Raw genomic sequence first — 19,941 nt, 5'->3', positions numbered from 1 at the left:
GGAAGAAAATGGGTTTGGAAGCTAAGTAATGAAATTTCTGTATCAAAATCTGCATTTAAATTTCCAAAGATGAAGAAAGCCTGCACTACCTTTTCAGGAGCGTGGCAGTCATCTTAGCTTACCAAGGTTGCAGGTGCTTCATTTCCAAGGAAATAAAGGCAGAGTCCGTTTACCAAAAATGCAAATGGTACATAAAATAACATACTGACAGAAAGCTGAGTGGATTTCATCAAAAAGGTAAGGATTTATTATTTTTTACAGAAAACTAAATACTTTTACAACCTTCATCAACTATTTCACCTAATTTTCATTGTCACATATTCCACCTATGCAGTACAAACATACACAGGCAATAATATTAGCATCTTCATTCATGTACCATGTCAATGTATTTCCTATGTATGATAATTTATAAAACAATCCAGAGTCCTGAACACCTCCATCTGCTGACAAGATTTCCAAACCAAAGAAATATTCTTTCAGCCACTGTGATCAAGCTTTGCAGGAGCAAAATTTGAATGTGAATTTCCAAAACTCAGGTTTCAACTATATAGCCCAAAGTCCATCAAAGACAATTTGACTCTTTTACTTACTGGCTGGCTGGATCAGTCTCTTAGAGCAAAGTTTTACCAGCACACATCTTGACTGATTTTTCTTGCAGGAGTAAATCCAATGGTACGTGACTACAATTACTCATACAGCCAAAGTCTTAGAAGGACATATACATTGCAAAAATACGGTTGACTAGTATTTCACAGAGAAATTAATTTCAAATTCTGTATTAGAAAAAAAGAAAACAATAACCTTTACTTCCTCCACTAACAAAGACAAAGTATGGTTTAAGCTTTAAAATATTTATTTGAAAAAGTCTGTAGTGTGTAAATGTTTTCATTTCCCTACCTAATCCTTAGAGTGAAATATTTGTATCCGAATCATATTCATCTCTTCAGCTAAATAGATCAGTCATGATGTAAACTGCATCCTGCAGCTCTTTTTCATGCATGCTGGGTTTGAGATCTGTAAGTTTGGAGTACTAAATTCAGAGCTATTTCTATTGGTAGTGTTGTGCAAACTAAACAAAGCTAAAGACTGCAAGAGCACTTCTCTGGCTTTTGATGTTTCTATATTCTGCTCCTGTGATACCTGAAAGCTTATCTGATTCAGGTTATTCCTTATCAAACTGCAAGTGAGGAGGTTTGTTACAGAACCACACCTGGTCAAATTTTCTTCAAAAAACTGTTTATAAAACTCTGCCACTTTTGTTTCCATGTACTTGTTGAGCACAGAGTTTGAAAGCGGCTCCGCACAGAGCATGATACTACTCCTTTCTCCAGCTTCATCTCCAGACAGGGACTTTATACTTGGCTTTTCAGGATGCTCACATAGAGGGAACTGACCTAGAGGAATATCTATGGACAGTAAAACAGGGCCATCGGGAAGTTCATCACACACATGGTCCAAAACACAACCTGAATCACACATATGGTCCCCCACACGGTCTCCCCCGATATGCAAGTCAGGGTAGTTTTGATAAATGCTGTTGCATGACCAGGATCTATACAAGTCCATCTGTTCAGTATTTTGTTCTCTTTTGGGGATATGTAAAGCTGGTGATACGGTTCCTTTAACAAGTGTTTTCTGATCTTTTGCAGGTACCTCTTTTATGGATCTCCATTGAGGACCGCTCCCATGTTCCATTTTGCTACTTCTAGCAGAGATCTCATCCTGCTTCTCGTATCCATCAGCAAAGCCTTTGATTTTTGGGTTGTCTACAAGTTTCTGTCTCCAGATTCCCTCTTTATCCTTTTTGGACGCAGGAGATTTGCGAGGCTTATCTTGATGACAGCTTTCTTTATATACGAGTCTAGTTAAGATGCCTTCTGCCAACATGATGACAAGTGTGAGTAACAGTCTAATTACCAGAGTTCCATGTAGTCCTGTGAGTGAAAGAAAGAGAGGCAGAGTCCCTCAAACTTATTTGGACAAAGAGGAACAATAATAATAAATGAACAATGGACTTTTCATAAAGACTGCGATTTTTTTCTCTAGAATATTTATTTTTAGTAAACAGCAAACTGCATGCTTTTCTACAATTTTAACCTCTACATGTCAACAAAAATCACTCTGGAGATACAGGAAGGGCATTAACCAGGTTCTTCATCTGTGATATCACTTCTGTTCCTAGGTATCTCTTCTGCATTGTGGCTAGTTGAGATAGATCATACTTACGAGCCGTAAAAATCAGCAAAATTATTTACTTGTCTATATCACTACCATCAGTTGCAAATCAACATTTTCCACTGAAAGACAACAATTTCTAAGAGGTAAAAAGGTGACATAAAAAGGAAATCAAGATCAAATTCAGACTTAGAGGTTGATTCTGAATTGGCCTGAGCCCTCCTATGAGGTGCCAAGATGCTTCAAAAGATGCTGGTAGTTCTTCAAGTAGTATCTTCTTTTGCATCCCAAAATGCAGTTCACAAATTAAAATATTTTTAGAGTCCCTCTTAATGATGATTTTAAAAGATACAAGTAGTTAATGTCTTCCCCAATAGTGAAGTGATGAATGGTATGTTTCTGTACCTATAAGCTCCACAGTTTTACTAAATACACATGAAAAATTAAAAGCTATCCAACGTGTCTCAAAATAATGTACATCATTTAATGATGCATTATCATTCCTTTTCAATTCACCTACTGTTAAAATCAATGGGAAGCTTTCCATTTAGAGCAGAGTCTGACCTAAACTCACTAAGGAAAAGATCATCACCACTCCTCTTATGGAGGACCGGGAAAGATGAACACAAGAAAACCCCTCTGTTCTTCAAATGTCTTTTTAATCTCTGCCTAATTCAAGTACCTTCACACACCTCTAGTGTGCTCATGGTTTGAAATAGTGGTGAGAGGCAAAGGATGAGGCCATTTTACTGAAGAGCACATAGCAAGTCTCCCAAAGAACATGACATACTGTCATGCCGTTTGAAATACACCAAAAATTCTACTTATATCATGGACAATTAAGGCTCAATACTTTTCACAGTGCTGGCAATTTACATCAGTAGTAATGCCGTGCAAGTCACTAGATAGCTATCCACACCAATGAAACCGCTGCAAATTTAATACAATATTTGATATATAACCAGAAAGATCCTCTTCACTCTACTCATTTGCTTCTATCAGCAACCAAACCATATACTCTCACTTACTTGTTCTACAATGAAACTTAATACTCTGGGTCACTTTTTCTAATCCCACTACTCTTCCAGAAAGCTATTCTAAAACTCCAGTTACTTGAGAGATGGAAATTTTTGACTTCCCACCTAAATATACACACTGCTACAGTATAACCGTTTGCTTTTTATTTTTTCAGGGTTCTTTTTTTAGCTTGAATGGCACTGTTCTCCCCCTGAAGCTGAAGGTAACACTGGAATTGCCATATGCCTGCAAGTGAGACCAAAGCAGACAAGAAAGGCAGTACACCATGCCTTCTCCTGGTTACATTAGCATAACTGTTTACTTTATCTACAGAATCATTTACATATGCAAAAAGCAGGACAACATTTTCTTAAGCACTTAAGGGACTTGGGAAACCAAGTGCCATTTTCAAAAGAGGCAAGAGTACTTGGCAGTCTAAATCTTGCTGAACGTCAATGGAATTTGGAATGCTGCATGCCTCATTTGCTTCTGAAAAACAGGACACAGGTACCCAGATCCTTATGTGCTAAAAAATGTTGCTGTATTGCTTTGAAAATGCTCATAGTGCTAATGTAGAGCTAAAATACAGTAATCTTAGCAAAATTGCTCTCTTTCAAATAAAGTAAATGGTGCCTGGATTCTGGAAAAAAGCATAAGGAAAAAAAAAAAAAAAGCACAAAAAGCCCAGACTTACCGATCCTAGTCTGGTAAGAGGCAGATAATCACATAGCCCAGAACTCTCCTACTACAGCTGGTGGAAGAGAATAGATTCTTACATACTCTTTCTTCACTACTGTCTGTGTGGAAAAAAAATGACGAACATATGAGTTAGTTCCCCATTTTCTCCTCCTAAAACAGAAGTGATCCCACTGGAAAAGTGCGCAGTTTTTGAATACAAAGCGACAGTAGCTCTAAAAGAGGATGTTAAAAAAAAAAATTTAATCGAGATGTTTCTGACTGTGGTGCAATGCTGACGAGTTGCTAACTGCCACAACACATCATTTAAAAACAACGAAGGCTACTAAAGGATCAGAGTGCCTGTACCTCACCAGGCTGTTCAAACTTGAAACTGAATTCCACCAAACACTTCCATCTACAGAAGTTCAGTTTTGTTCTATCATCCACCGGACTTACAGAGGCGATGTTATTTACAGCATTTCCCCTTTTGAAACAAACAGCTAAATTTGTAGTCTCGTGACCTTCTGATGGTGAAGAAGTTGACAATTCCATTTCATCAAGATTTTGATGAAACGTCATTTGTCTATAAAACACAAATATGAGAATCTGCCTCTCTGAAAGCAGTAGCCATCAGACAGCTGTGGACAATCATGTCGCTCACTGACCAAAGCCACTTTCTCTGGGCTCAAAAATTACCTCTGTTTCAATGGCACATCAGAGGTGCCCCCATGGTGTTTTTAGCATATCCTTCTCGCTCCAGCTGAAACCGAGCTCATGCACTGAGCCACAGCACTTCCCCCAGCACTAGATCCAGTCCACGAACAATTTGAAGAGTTTTCTATTCATGCCTTTTCTAAATTTCCTTTTTCTCATCAGATAAAAAAAAAAACCACAAACAAATCCCAGAAGTTGAATCTCATCAAAGTACTGGACAAAAGATCTTAAAAAGACACTGTTTAGTGTAATGATAGGAGCGAGACACAAATGTAAAATAAAACTAGAGTGTAAAGATAACATTACAGCAACATATTGATTGCAACCCGTCATAGAACATGTTTTGGCAGTAAAATAATGATGTGCCTTAGAATTGAATTAATGTAAGGTTTGAAGTAACTATGACCATAAAGGTCCAATGGATTCCCTTTAAAATTATTCCTATTCCCTCCTTTTCACCTGTATTTCACAAAAGACTTCAGTTTTTATGGAAGCAGAATGAAAGCCATTTTTATTCCCACTGATTGTACATAAAAGTAATTTGATATTTAAACGCTGTTTAAAATTACTTTATTTTAATCATCTTACATGACTAATTTCTGCATGGTAGATGTGGTTGTGACTTCAACAGAGTACTCGTGCCCCCAGTCTTGGAGGGCAGGAAACAGGGTGGTTCAAATTCCATGTAGTTTTAAACCTTGCCTCCTTCACGGAGCTTGTAATTAGTGCCAGCTGCAGCTGTATTTTTTGTGCGACAGTTTCAGCAAAACACAAAAGTAACAGAGAGAAAGGAAGAAATCAAGTTAGGTAATTAGTCTTGAGTGATTAAAAACAAGTCACCTTTCATTTCAGTTGTACTCAGGTGTCAAATGCAGCAATATCCAAGGAAATTTATATATTTCTACCGATAAGATCTTACAAAAAAACCCTTATACTTACAAAAATAAAATCAGAACAAGATAGAATCAAAGTTATTTCAGAAGCTTAAAAGAGACCGCAGTCAGAAGAAACAGTCAGCAAGACAAGCATACTTGTCTGAATCCCGAGGCTAAACTTAAAGCAAAATGTATAAACAAAGAAAAATAAATTTGACTGTACCATTCCTATATGGAAAAAGGTAAATAAGTATGGTATGTGTTACCATACACAATTATGATATCACATGAACTACAGCAGCATATAAACAAAGTCCCTTATTTCAGCCCAGACTATGTATTTTACGTGCATATAAACGTGCTATAGAAACTGACTACGCTGGCCGTTTGGGGTTTTTTTTTCAAGCACAGCTGTTGCAAGTCTCCTGTCTTCCATTTAAACCAGCAGTACCTCATTTCAACAACCCCAACTTCCCTGAGTTTTCAAATACCTTCTCGCACAACAGCTCCTCCTTCACCCGATCGGACGCTCCAGCTCTTCGGTGACGCCTCTTCTGACCGATTTAACAAAATACAAAACCCAAACCCGCCCCCGACAGCGCCCGCCTCCCGACCACGGCCCCCACTGACCGGGGGGGCACAGGCCCACCCGGCTCTCTCTGCAGCGGGCAGGCACTCACGTTATCTGGGTAGGCCGAAATACTTTTTAAACCTAAAGAAGCGGCGGACAGGAGGCACGGGGAGGTCACGGGGGAGCAAAGGCAACGGCTGAGGCCGGATGGGAGGAGAGCTCACCCCGCAGCCCCGAGCGGACACCCGGAGCAGGCCTCCGAGCCCGGAGCTGCCGGGCGGGACCATTGCAGCAGGCTCAAGCGCCCGGGGACGAAACCCCAGCGCTGAGGGGAGAAGGGGAGAGAAGGGGAGAGAAGGGGAGAAGACTCGGAGGGCTCGGGCCGCGGTTCGCTGGCGGCGGGGCCGGGCGGCGGTGCGGCGGGCTCGCCTCAGGCAGGGCGAGGCCGCTCGGCGGTCCCCTTCAGCCCGCAGAGGGCGGGCCTTCACGCTGACTGACAAGAGGAACGCCCAATGGGGAAGGCGGGGCAGGCTCGCCTCGGTCGCTGTGTGGCGGTTGGTTGCCGCGGCAACGGCACGAGGCGGCGGCCGCTGAGGGGGAGGTGGGCGCCATTACGGTCGGTTGCACCGGCGTGAGCGGGCCCGGGCAGGTAAGCGGGGGTGGGGGCGAGGCGCCGGCCCCTCGGCCGGCAGGCGGGGCAGAGGCAGGCCGTTAACGGGCTGCGGGAGGAGTTACTCGGTGAGCGAGGGCCGGAGGAGGCGGGCGGCCCCCGGTAGTCGGTGGGGACGGCGGAGGAAGGGCAGAGCCGCGGGGCCCGGACCCTGCCCCATCCCGCTCCCCGCCTTGTCCTTACACCGGGCTTCGGCGGAGGGAAGAGGGACCGAACCGGGCTGGGAGCCGCGGTGCGTGTCGTTGCCGGGGTTTACCGTCCGTGGGCGAAAGTTAATTTGGATTTAGTGCCGCGTTCGTGGTTAGGAACCGTGTATCCGATCAAGTTCTGTTTGCACAAGCGAAAAATAACTTGCCCTACGTGCTGGGAAAGGGCTCAAAAAGGAATTAAAGTCAGATGGGAACTATACTGCAGGTGTGATTGTATTAATGGTGGTGCCTGGTTTGTTTTTTTTTTTTTTTAAGGATTTTGAGATGTTATTCCAAGCAACTGAAAATGAAGAAGTCTCCCAAGTTCCTGAAGGTGTCTTCAATAGACAAACCTGTGAGAGAAGGAATTACTGTATATAGGACCAATTTTGATACTTCACAAATGCAACACACTAAATATATGTATTTTGCATACTGGAACACTCGGAGTACTCAGTACTTACTGCGACACAGTGCTCACCTCCTGTAGTAAGACGGTGATTTCTACTTCACCTTAAGTTTACTTTCAGAATCCTTTTGCATTTCCCAAAGTTCTTCCAAAAGTTTACCAATACAGTTAAAAATTGTTAATAATAAACGTTTCAAAATTATTAATAATGAACTCTTCAATCTAAAACATTCTACCAAGATCACATAATATGGACAAATCACAGAATGCTTGTGTGGGAACTCACTAAAAGATAACTACGTGGTAATTATTTTTTTGTAGAGTGGGATTATTTTATTTAGGTAGTGCTACCTGATCTATTCAGATGGGCTTCACTGATCTGCAGTGGGCTATGTGGATAATGAGCAATAAGTAAAGGCCTTCATTTTCCCCTTACACCTTGAATCAGCTCAAGATCGGAGGCTGGGCATGAGATGGGGAAATGTGATCACAGAATGCCTCTCTCTAGGCATTATCATACACGCTTTCCAACTCTTGTATTTACATCACCAAAAAACCCCAAAAAAGCAAGACTGGCAAAAGAGGAAAACACCAAGCCAGGAAAGCTTAATGGCTTGTTCCCAGGTAATGAGTTGTCTCAGTTTCTTTTTAAATTGGCTATTAAAATTATCTTACCATAATGGGGAAAATACAGGAGAGAAAGGGTCTGATAAAGTTCTTAACATAGGTTACTGATGAGTCTGAATCTAGACAAAAACTTAATTACGTTGTTCTTGGTAAGTCTTATTTCTTGCATTTCTCAAGTTGTGGGCCTGAGGGCACAGGACTAGCTAATACCTTTTTCTCAGGTTAAAAAAAAAAAAAGAAAACCAAGATGCAGAACAGATCTTTATATACAGTGTATACATAGACACACATACACAGTCTCTTAGCAGTAATGGAGCTGCTCAGGAGCCATTCATTTACTCACCTACTTCTGCTGACTGCAACTGTACCTCAAGTTAACCTATTCTGGGCTTTGTCTTTGTGGAATTAACCTGAACTGACTCTGAATGAAGACCCTTCAGTAAGGGACTAGCAGGCACCTATCTCCACCATGCACAGCTCAAATTTGTATTGCAAGACATTTCTGGTATTTCAAATATGTGCAACACAAGCTGAATGATATCATCAGACTTTACAGAATTTTCCATGACATACAGATTAAGAATGTTAAATGAGAAATGAATAAAATCTGACATTAATTGGTAGAAAAGTTTTATTATTACAGTGCACACCACTGTAACCTGAAATAGCAAGTTAAGTAAACATTATATGCACACATGCAGTTGGTTTTTTAAACACATTTTTGAAAACTATTTGTATTGAGCTTTATATTAATGAATAACAATTTGGTTTTTTAAGACTTCTTATGAACAAACAAGAAAACCAGAGATTTTTCTGGGTTATACAAGTGAAATGTATATACAGGGAAAGTAAATGAGATTCACTGTAATTTAGAAATAGCATCAAAAGCCCTTTTCCCTATCTTACATTATGGACTATTTTTAAGACACTAAAAAAAGGGCAAGTAAGTGTGAGAGACAAGCAATAAACACCATTAAAAGACATCGATGTAACTGATGGTTCTCCGTTGTGCATTAGTTGTTCAGACAGAAAACAAGCTGATCCTATAAATGGCAAGCAAGCAGCCTTCTCACAAACCACTCTTTAAAGAATTAAGTTACTGGTTTCCTTCAGAGGATGTGAATTGAAGTCTGGGATTTGGGGAAATCCTACTGCAGTTTAGGGGCTGAGAATGCATCTTCTGTAGCTCTACAGAAGATCATCTAGGTGGTGCAAAACTTCAGCATGTAAAGCTTAAAAGAATGTACCTGCTGGGTCTACCAGGCAAATAGAGAAGGTAAAAGTGAATAGTTTTAGTTTAAAAATTTATCCTACACCGCCCTCTGGCAACACAAATATTAAATAACATAGTTCCCCTGCTGTGAGCAGCACACAGCTAATTAATTACACATTGCAAAAAAAGCAACTGCGACTGTTTGGCAAGCTCTACAGGCATGGGGTGAAGCTGATCTGCCCTGTCCGCTTCCGATTTGTAACTGCCTTGGGGAAAGAGTGGGAAAGCAGGTTAATTAGGAAGCGTATTCAGTGCTCTCCTAAAACCCCCAAAACCTCCAAAGACTGTTTTGGGTAGGTGTATCCTAAGTAATTAAAACCCATTAGTTGCAACAGGTGAGATCCAACCCAACAGACTTCACATGCAGCAGCAGCGGATACGTTACGTTCACTTTGTTGTACAGATCCTGTACTTTCACAGAGCAGTATTTTCATTTGAAAACTCCACTTCTTTCAACTTACGGGACCACTTCAAGCCGTGAACAAAACATGCAAACAAGTCAATCGTGTGAGAAAGCATTCTAAAACAATTTTATTGGAATGATACAGGAATAGTTAATATACAGGTTAAGTCCTCAATGCCTGCCTTCTACATAGGAAAAAAAGAATAAAGAAATTAACAAATTCAGTTCTTGCACCCATCATTAGCCTAACACAGGTATGGGAAAGAGAAAAACAGCATATAGGCAACAGATTCCTAGCACTCCTAAATTCATGCAAGATATCTGCATCAAAATGAATGCAAGTTTTACACACAGTCCCACAACAAAGAGATATTTTCGGTATTTTTCAGTTTGTGTTGGTGCCTTGTTCCCTGGACAAAGAAATAATTCAGTCTGTCTCAACAGAGCTTGCTTAGGAATGCTGATACAGTTTGAACGCTACCATATGGCAAGGGTAGGGGACCAGACGAGGGAAGTGACTTTGCTTTCTTAAACTTGGCAATTTTCTTGACCATCAGAAACAGAGATTGACCTCGTTTCAGAATGTTTTGGGTCGCTGAACCGACAGAATTTGGCAGCAACTTTCAATTACGGCTTCTCCAAAATAATGACTGTAATTCACAGAACTTACACCGTACTTTCCTTACACAGGAAACACAGCAAATTGGCGTGAGTATAGTGGCTTGTGTGTCAAATTCCACTTTCTTTGCAAGACTTCACTTAGTATTCTTACATACTTCCTCAAAACTTAACCACTAGTTTAGACACAGGGAAAGATTATGCCAATATTAAGAAAGAAAAATCACCTCTGTTCAGAAAGATGAAATCATAGTGAACAACAAACATCAGACACTGGATTTAAAACGTAACCTAACTTCCATCCCCAAAAGATCTTAAAAATAAGTTTCACAAAATTTCAGCAATTACTGATACAGCCTGTTAATGAAAAAGCACAAATGCGTGTGTTAATCTTGAAGGTAAGGCAACATTAATCTATCCCTATGCCTTTTGATACTGTGCTTGCTTTTGTAAGCACAAGCTTCAAACTGACTCCCAGGCTCCCAAATTAGAAAAGATAAAACATGAATTCAATGTCATTTTAACCAACTTGGCTCCATGCCAGATCCTGCTCACTCGGACATCTGTGGAGGTTTCATCATGAGCTGTCTAGAAGCAGAGCTGCTCTCCAACCAAAGCAACTAGCTGCATTTCTCTTTTAACGGATGTTGACAAAACCATCAGTTGTAGTGAACAGAAAAAAAGCCCCAAAGAAACGTTGGTAAGGGAAGTATTTAATTACTGCACTTCAGAACATTTTTGTAAACGTAAGTTTTTACTTTTAGCCTGTTCCTCATTCCAGGCTTCAAAACTAGGAACTGTAATCCTTTTCAGAAAGTATTTAGAAAGCACTGCATACATTTTACAGCATCAGTGTAAAATAACCGCATGGCGATGATATGCTGCAGCCTTTTGCTGATCTGTACCACCTGCTTCTCTGTCTTCATAAAGCAAAGAAAATCAAAATGTGTGTGTGCAGAGCTATTAAAATGATCCTCTAACTACAGCAAGGACTAATTATCTTTCTTACTGTCTTTCGATGCTTTTGGGGAATAAGTACATTATGTGGTGCAAAATGCATTTTAAATTACCCACACACTTTGTAAACCTGTTTCTTATCCTTCAGGGCACTTGTAATTATTTGTATTTTTGCCGAACATGGCCAAGAAATACAGACTATCTCATGAGCACTGGGAGAACAGACAGGTTAATATTGCACATGGTAATTTCACCAATACAAGCCACTTTAATAGATTTGCAATTCCTGTAATAGCTTCATGATATAGCAATAACAATGGAAAAAAAGGTTTTAAACCCTAAAAAAAAAAAAGTCTTGCTTAATTACAATAGTTCTTGCTATTCAAACATTTATTTCCTCGTTTGAAAAAATACTATATGAATCTAATGACTACTTGAACATGCAGTAAGATGCCTAATGCTATAAGCAGTGTGAACTGGTATTTTTGTAGAGAAATACATTAAAGGCTTTCACCCTTACACAGGTAAGGAAATGCCATTTCTGGCCATTTTGGCTTATTTGCAACATTGCCTGGGAATTAGCGCATACGTCGCTGAGGTGCACTGAATCTTGCACGCAGACATGTAATCGCGTCATGCTTAGGCAGCTGTGTGATTAACTTGCCAATGGAAAGGCTGTCTATTGCCCAAATCCCTTTTTCTTTGTCAAAAGAGCCCACATGGATCACTTAAATGAGAAATACATGGCATTATTATTTTTTCTTATCATCTGTACAGTGTGTTACAATACAAATCTTAAATAACCATTCTACAAAAGAACAAACACAACTTTCAAAAGTTACTACAATGGCTATACTACACGATACCACCTACAATTTCATCTGAAACCAGAAAAGACACTGAAAAATTACTGTGTAATTCAGTAACATTTTTGAGGCAACTCAGGCACTAAAGTTAGTATCTGATAAGGTTTTAGATGCTGTTGCTTGTTTTCCATATTTTAAATAGTTGGATCTCTAGGTATAACCCCATCTGTATTATTAGTACTAAAATAGTTTCTTGAGATTTACACAAAATGGACGAATTGCCAAGACAGTTTAAACTATGTGAAAATCATTCATGTCCAATTGCTTCAGTTTCCTATGCTTCCAACTTTGCAATAATATGCTCTGTGTGCTCTACCTTTATGTTCACATTTTCATCTTGTGTTCAAATTTGTATTATGTATGGTGAATGCTGCAAGCACCAATCAAATGTTAGAAATCACATCTATATTTCTTGAAGCAGAGACAATTGTATTATTTTATAAAAAGCTGTGGAAATTCCCTTTACAGAACATTTAAGGCAGTTGAAATTCATGCTTGCTGCTTTGCCAGTGCTTCAGCTTCCTGAAATAGCAGAAAAGAATTACACATATTAGTACCTTATGAAAGGTGACAACTTACACATACCTGTGTTAGCAGATGACACAACAGAAACTGCAGCAGTACGTGATTAAGAAGTGAGCAGCACTGAACCCAACTCAAGAAAAGAGTCCCTGCTGCCTACGACAACATTATAAAACAAGTCCCATACAGTGCTGGCTTTAACTCCAATTCTAAGCTAGCTCAGGTAGTACCTGCAGGAATATTCCAACCTGTGTCCACAGCCAGTTTTGACCACGGAAGTTTAAAACCAAAGAAGATCAGATATAATGAGTTATCTCTCATTTCATGTTAGGACACAAGAACTATTTAGAGAGCAAAGATTATTTGAAGAACTATGGTTAAATGGAAAAGGAATTCTTAATTAATGAACGTCTCCACATCCAAAAAAAAGGGGGGGGGGGGGAGGAAAACAAGAGAGGTCTCAGCAGAGACGCAATTTACTTTCTGAACTAAACCCTACCAAAGGACGAAAAGCCAGCATTTAGCTTTTGCCTTCCCGAAGGGTGATCGGGGCAGCCTGCGAGTCTTTAGTCAGACACAGCTCGGAGCTGCTCCAGCGCAAGACCCATACGTGAGCTCCGTCCTGGGGCTGGCAGCAGGTCTGTCCTGGCACCGGCACTGCTGAGTAATCCCAGCTCCCCGCTGCGGGAGGGGAAGTGAGTCAGCGGGGACGTGCTCCCTGGGCGACCCGCTCTCCACGCCCAGGGCTCCCAACCCACACCTCTTCGAGGGACCTTCGGCTACACGAAAACATTCCTATGAACCTTCTGAGGTGAAGGAACAGCTAAAGCAGTTCAGCAGACATACCAGCTAACCTCTAACAATTCTCAGTATGTTTCAGAAGGAACACTGAAAAACAATAGCCTGCATTTTTCAGTCTTCTTTCAGCCTTTGTAAGGTGGTCACAAATGGGAACAGAATGACAATAGAAGAAATGCAAAAGGAATTTTTTTCTGAAGATGGTTTCTACAAGTGTACTTTTGACTGAAGATGAATTTAATTACCTGCTAGCAGCAACATGGCCTACAAGAAGATGAACAGAGGCACAGTGCTCTCACTGCAGCCCTTCAGGGTGGACGGCATGGTTTATTTTAAAGGGAAAAGTTCGACATCTGCTCAACTCAATTTTTATGTAATGGAGTTGTTTGCTTTTGTGACTGCAGAGAAATACTGAAGATAACAGACTCAACAGTATCATTGTTAACATGAGTCAGTATGCTAAACAAATAAAAAACAAGAGGAGGAAGGACTAAGAAGGGAATTTCTGAGAAGCCTGTAAGACTTGTAAAAGAGGGGACACAGTGGGTGACCCTAGCCTGCAGGGCAGGAAGTACCACGCATATCTCCCTTATCTTAGACATGGTGGATCACTCTGGTTTTCCTGGCTATCTGCCCAAGCGCCTAGCATCGTGCTGCCTTTTAACTCAGGGGCGTGGGAACAGCCTCGCTTGGACTGCTGGCTCAGGTCTGCCCTGCTCCCGGCCCGCGCTCTGCTCCTCTGGCTGCACGTCACGGGTCAAAGAGCAGAGCCGGCACGTCACCGTGCAGTCACGCTGCTCGTGCGAGGGCATCCTATCCATTCATGGCAGAAAAGGCAGGTGAAGAATGAAGGAAAGATTAAAAAGAACTACAAAGCCTGGAAAAAACAAGGTCGTTCGATATTCTCTAAAGGACAAGCGGTTCTTTGACCAGTAAGAAAGAGGAGATGGTTCCCTTGGCATTGTAACAACTCCATTAACCAGTCGTGGGCACTACAGAAGTGACATCTAGCTTTTTTTTTCCTTCCAGAAAATGCAAGACAAAGTATTTCTCTTCAAAACAGGCAGTGGTAAGCTGGAGAGGATTCCTGGTATTTCTCTCATCCCCAGGAAAGTGGGTCCAAGTAACTCAGAGAACATGCTAACCTATTTCTCGAAGGTCAAACTCCATTTCCTTGGGCATGGTCCTGCAAGTTACCTGGGAAAGGCTCAGCTTTTCAGATTTGGCACTATCCCTCTTTCATACTTTTCCTTATTTCTCCCTCAAGGCCCCTCACTCAGCATGCTCTCAGTCCCTAAATAATTAATCACAGCCTTTAACTCACAAAATCCTCTCCCTTTGAAACTCACCCATATTGCTTGAAGTAGGGATATTTAAGATAAATTGAATGCCAACCTTTCCCAGAGTTTGTAGGTCCAATTGTATTCTCAGTGCCCAAAGCACCAGGGCTCAGTAAATAGTTACTTGCATTTCCCATGGTCACTTCTGAGCCCTTCTTGTTTAGCATTAATATCGGACCTTTGTGTTCAGAGTAAACTAACTTTCCACATCTGTCATAATGACATTTACTGGAGGTTTGCTGTCAAGGTCCTCTCTTGCAATCGCACACAGGTTGATCCCAGACTCCTTCCATCTTATGTAGCAACATACGCAGAGGCAATGTCATTAGCTACAGTATTATATCCAAGCTGCATGCAGCTATGCTGTAAATGCCAATTTCAGCATCTACAAATCAGTTTCTCCTCCTCAGCAGCAGGCAATCAGCTTGATTTGACATCATGTAATTGTGAGACAGATACCAAAAGTCAGACCACCAGCAGAATGCACTGAGTACAAGGTCACTTATGCAAAGGTTATCTTCATCAGCTCAAACGCATCTCCCCAAGCTGTAGCAAGCAATATAAAAATTCAGCAGTACAACTGCATTATATTTCTCCTTTTTAAAACTCACCTTTTCCTTAGGTGAGGACGGAATCAGAGCATCCCTTAGGACAGAATCAGAGCAACTAACAGCCATGCAGACTGCTTCTGCAACCTGGCAGGTTAAGTAAGCAGCGATGTTCATAAACGTTATAGAGACAGATGACCTGATTCATTACGGCAGCAACTGCTCTCCAGTACCATTGCGCTTCCCAGATCTCGGCTGCAAGGGGAAACGCACGGGTTTTTCTGCATCCCGTGGTGTCAGGGCTGCTTTCTCACTTCTTGGCTCCATCCTGCATACTCTTTTGTACAGTGCTGTGCAGATGTTCCAAGAAACTTCAATAAGATTTACTTGACTATCGCACCGTGTGCAGCTGGCCTTCTGACGCCAGTGACACATGATGCTGGGGCACATATCACAGGTTTTGCTCTCTGCAACTCTCTGTACGAGGCAGAGTTTTTCCTCACTGCACCATTCACATTAGTGGAGCTACTGCTAGAAATTAGTTTGGCTCCCAAAACTGCTTCCGTCTGACCCACAACTTGTAATGCTCACTACTGATGGATCATCATCCACCTTTAAAATTAGGTGTCTTAGTGACATGCACAGCATGACTTTCAACTCTTACATGAATAAAGTTGAAAGGAACCATCGTGTTTATCCCCTGGAACAAGAAAGCTGGAAGTGACCTGGAGGATCCTGCTGCTGTCAAGTGAAACATATAAAGCAGGCTTGTCCTATCCTATCAAAATCAAAAGGAGAATTCCAGCCCATTGCATCCGCAAAGCAGCAACCCAGTTTGTAATTGGCAAAGGAAAACAAAGCTTCAGATAACAAGCTGGAGGAAAAAATTACTCTGAAGCAAGACCATATTATTTCAAAAACATAACTCTGGTTTCAAGGTATTTTCTAGTACAAAAATCTTATCAAAATTTCACATGAATTAAGTTTTTTCACTGAATTGAAATAATTCTTTGGGTTTGTGACAATTATTTTCACCTAGATTTCTTGTGCATTCTTCAGTGCAACTATTAACTACTCTTTCATTTGTTCCCAGAGTGTACGATAAAAAAAAAAATATCCAATGGTAAGAGGCAATTATTACTAGTGAAGAACTTGACCCAGCTCTTCTTTCCGAAGCAACAAAAGTTTTTCCATTAACTTCAAAAAGAGCACTGTGGCTCTGCAGTGAGGATACCGAAAGAGTATCTGTACCAAACACTGAGTTTTTTGGGTAGAAGGAGGGGGAGGCAGATGTCTCCGGGGAACACAGCATCCTCCAAATAAACCAGCACGTAACAACAGTGTGTTGCTGTGATGTTGAAGCCTGAAAGTTAGTCTCTGGAGACTGAGTATCAGACCAGCAGGTAGATTGACTGGAGCAACCACAGAACACAAAAAACATCCTACTATGAACAGAGAAGAACAAGGTGTAAAATACAGGTTGTGGTTTACTGTAAGAAATGTGCACACCTACCTTTGAACCAGGTGGCGCAGTCAAGCCTAAAAATGCATATACCGCATTGTTCTCTCGCGCTTCAAAGAAAGCTTCATAGTCCTTCACCGTGGGAGTCAGGGAGGGGTTGGAAACAAAAGCAAGAAGTATGAATTTTCTGAAATAATCACAGCTCCATCTGGTGTGTTACCCAACCCTCACCAAGCAAACTGCTTCCTGTGGCCGAATGCAAAATTCAGAGTGTCACCTTAGATATTTATCAATAGCACTAATACCATATAAACTGTACTGTCTGAAAAACGACAAGCTGGGAATTTCAGTATCTGTAGCAACAAGATGCTGCTGTGAGGTGCTTCTGCCTTTCCCAGAGGGACAGCCTCCATAGCAAGGTAGTTGTTGTCACTGGTCTGGCATGGACGTCCCTCCTGCAGGAGCGGGCTGAGCCCATACCTTGTCATCTGAAACACTGATATCCCCAGCTGTCATTGCTAATTACTGATTAGTAACGGCAACCGTGCAACTACGGACATAACTCTTAAACCTGTTAAAAGTTAAATTTAAACCTGTAAACTGAGAGTACACCTTTTCCCATCATGTTTCCCATTAATGATTAGTCTACACAAATGAAGGAAATCAGGTGACACTGTTCGTTGTACTCATAGTGCACTACAGTTGCTCTAAGTATGCATACAGCCACTTCCCAGGACAATTAAGGTAAAAACAATGAAATAATAAAAGAAATACCAATGCTTCCTTCTCTGCCCTTTTTTGTATTTGAGGCAGAATGCAGTGCTGTACAGAGTACAAACAACACAGCTTAGTTGTCTGCTAAGTTAGGAAAGAGCAAGCAAAAAGCCCACAGTGTGTCTCAGCAACAGCAGTTGCCAAACACTGTCCAAATGACCCAGGTTTGTGCAAGTCCACCATTGTCCGAGTTACCACATACTTCCCTCACTCCGATTTCCAAACTCAGCACATATCTGTCCTACGACTTTCCTTCTCTCCCTTTTTAACTGAAGCAACAGTACCAGCTTCTTCCAGCTTTTCTGGGGAATGTTTTGATGCAGGAGTCCTGGCTGAGAAACCCAAGGCAAGGCAGCAGCTCAGAGCAGGCTCAGTCTTGGGCTGAAGTCAGGGAGAGAGCTGCCATTAAGGGCATGCTGCTTCGCATGTCTGTCTGTCTGGCAGGCGAAAGCCTAAGAAATAGCCAATGCTGTTTGAAAATAGCAGCATCTTCAGAGCAGGGGCAGCTCTAAGAAGAGGCTGTTGCAGCTGGAACAGAAGAAAGTACAGGGAACAGAGGATAAAACTGCCTAGAGATCACGGATGTCAAATTATTGTTCGATCTGTACATGCAGCATTTGGGTGCTAGTTTGATAAAAATGTGTATGATTACGTTAAATCCTCCCTGAACCCCTTCTGTTGACAATACTGGGACTGCTTGATAACAAAGGGGTTGTTTATCTTGCTAGTGCATAGTCTGGCAGTCTGCTTCATAGCATCTACCAGGAAAGGAATGCCTGTGACTAAAGAGCAGGGTTCATGCCAACTTGCACAGCATCTACAGTTACAGCCTTTCTGCTGTGCACAGACCAATAAAAGTCAATTTGCTCATTCCTCTGCCAGTTATGCTGCATCAGATGAAACAAACAGGGAAGTTCATGCTTGAGATGAATCAGATAAAGACATAAAGAGGTTCAAGTGTGTGGGCATAGAATTAACTTTTACCTTCCTGAAAGCTAAACGGTAGTAACTTGAATGCAGCTACACAAATTGACTGAACTTCAAAAGTTCAAAGTGACATCAACCAAAACTTTGGGGATGAAATAAACCCATAGCAAGAATTGGTCTGAAGCATCTATATCGCTCTCCCCAAAATTACCGTATTCAGAACCGTTGTGGGTTGCAGTTGGGGATACATTAGAAGCATCTCTGATACGCAAGCATCCAGACCTAAGCGCATACAGCTTTTTCTCTTCCTGTCCCAGACCACTGCATAGTAAAGCCCTGTTTTGCTGCACAGCTGCAGCAATGCAGCAGAAATTTGGCAACATTTCACTGGTAAAGGACAACTGCACAGTGATCAGCTTGCATCCTTAAACCTTGGTACACCAAGGGAGAAAGGGGATACTGTTGCAACTGCACTTCCTACTGGTACAGAAATATTTGCCTCTTTTGTTTGTTTGTTTGTTTTTAAAGACAGGTAACTGAACAGAGATTTTCAACTCTGTGACTAGCCCTTTCTCAGCTTTCAGCTGCACACAACTACTGATCATTACATTTGTCTCCCCAAACCAACCTTTTTCCACATCACAACCACAGTCAGTAACATTTTGAGAGCCAAGTGGTACATTAGCTCACTGTGGATATTGTTTCAAGTTCTGCTTTTATTACGAGGAAGAAAAATTCCTGGCACATTGAGAATGATTCTTTCAGTAGCCACAGAATCGCCTTGCAAAGGTCCAGAACTGGCAGGTTCTGGCTTACAGACTTCGCAGGTCAGAACCAAACTGCAAAACGACTTCGAAACCAACACACAGCACCAGAGGAATGCATACTGTGAGCTTTTTTCAGAAGATACTAAGTTTTAAAAATAAAATTAACAGTTAATCTAATAATCATTCAAGCATGGCCTGCTGAGTAGAAGTGCTGCAGGGCAACTTACTTTTGGTCAAGCATTAAAATAATTACAAGTAGGAATGGTATTTGCAACATGAGTTTTCATCTATTCAAGGCATTGGAGTAAGCGGACCGCAACAGCCTTCATTTTGCAAGCAGTACACAAAAACCGATCCCAAGAAGGATCAGAAAACTGATTTATGATCATGGCAGACATCACTTCATATAAGCACTTGTTTTGGAAGATGAACAGACTACAGAGCTATCTGGGCTCCACACTTATTGGCAAACCCCGCATAGAACAGCTCAGCTCTCTGAACTTGCTATAGAACATAAGGTTGGTGCAACGGTGCCAGATTTCTGTGAAGTGTTAGTTCACAATCGTGGTGAATATGAGAATTAAAAAACCCTGTAAATTTTCAGAGCCATAAGAGGGGAAAAAACCCACAGGGGGAAAAAAAAAAAAATATATATATATACACTGCAAGGTGGTGGTAGGCTTATTCAAGTAGCACAATGATCTGGGAATCAGGAGGTCCAAATTTTAATCTCTTCTCTATAATGGAACTGGAATATTC

At 41.3% G+C, this 19,941-nt stretch overlaps 2 protein-coding genes and 1 long non-coding RNA gene across 6 annotated transcripts in view; 1 reads left to right on the top strand and 2 right to left on the bottom strand.

The window, feature by feature from the left end:
* Nucleotides 1-220: 220 nt before the first annotated feature.
* Nucleotides 221-6,473, bottom strand: LOC115333579 (TLR adapter interacting with SLC15A4 on the lysosome-like). 4 transcript variants are annotated; one of them, XM_029996696.2, is made up of 4 exons: nucleotides 5,954-6,473; nucleotides 5,176-5,325; nucleotides 3,890-3,992; nucleotides 221-1,937 (listed from the first exon to the last, which is right to left on the bottom strand). In XM_029996696.2, exon 4 carries the CDS (start codon nucleotides 1,888-1,890, stop codon nucleotides 964-966), a length of 927 nt encoding a protein of 308 aa, XP_029852556.1. In that variant the 5' UTR covers nucleotides 1,891-1,937; nucleotides 3,890-3,992; nucleotides 5,176-5,325; nucleotides 5,954-6,473; the 3' UTR covers nucleotides 221-963. The 4 variants fall into 4 exon arrangements, with proteins under 4 accessions (XP_029852556.1, XP_029852555.1, XP_029852558.1 ...); XM_029996695.2 differs by lacking the exon at nucleotides 5,176-5,325; XM_029996698.2 differs by lacking the exon at nucleotides 5,176-5,325 and having other exon boundaries at nucleotides 6,143-6,473.
* A 100-nt stretch (nucleotides 6,474-6,573) lies between these two features.
* LOC115333582 lies at nucleotides 6,574-7,502 on the top strand. Its single transcript, XR_003920851.2, has 2 exons — nucleotides 6,574-6,682; nucleotides 7,168-7,502. It is a non-coding gene; the product is annotated as an uncharacterized LOC115333582 (long non-coding RNA).
* Nucleotides 7,503-9,706: 2,204 nt separating this feature from the next.
* SH3BGRL (SH3 domain binding glutamate rich protein like) overlaps nucleotides 9,707-19,941 on the bottom strand; it is a 36,630-nt gene continuing 26,395 nt past the window's right edge. Inside the window, exons 3-4 of the mRNA XM_029996701.2 lie at nucleotides 16,766-16,846; nucleotides 9,707-12,566 (exon numbers count right to left, since the gene is read on the bottom strand). Coding sequence (XP_029852561.1) covers nucleotides 12,534-12,566; nucleotides 16,766-16,846 — 114 coding nt within the window. The 3' untranslated portion in view covers nucleotides 9,707-12,533. The remainder of the gene's footprint in view (nucleotides 12,567-16,765; nucleotides 16,847-19,941) is intronic.

The sequence above is a fragment of the Aquila chrysaetos genome, chromosome 21, assembly GCF_900496995.4.
Source record: "Aquila chrysaetos chrysaetos chromosome 21, bAquChr1.4, whole genome shotgun sequence".
Taxonomy (NCBI): domain Eukaryota; kingdom Metazoa; phylum Chordata; class Aves; order Accipitriformes; family Accipitridae; genus Aquila; species Aquila chrysaetos.
The sequence above is the reverse complement of the archived record's forward strand: the minus strand, read 5'-3'. Positions and strand labels throughout refer to the sequence as shown.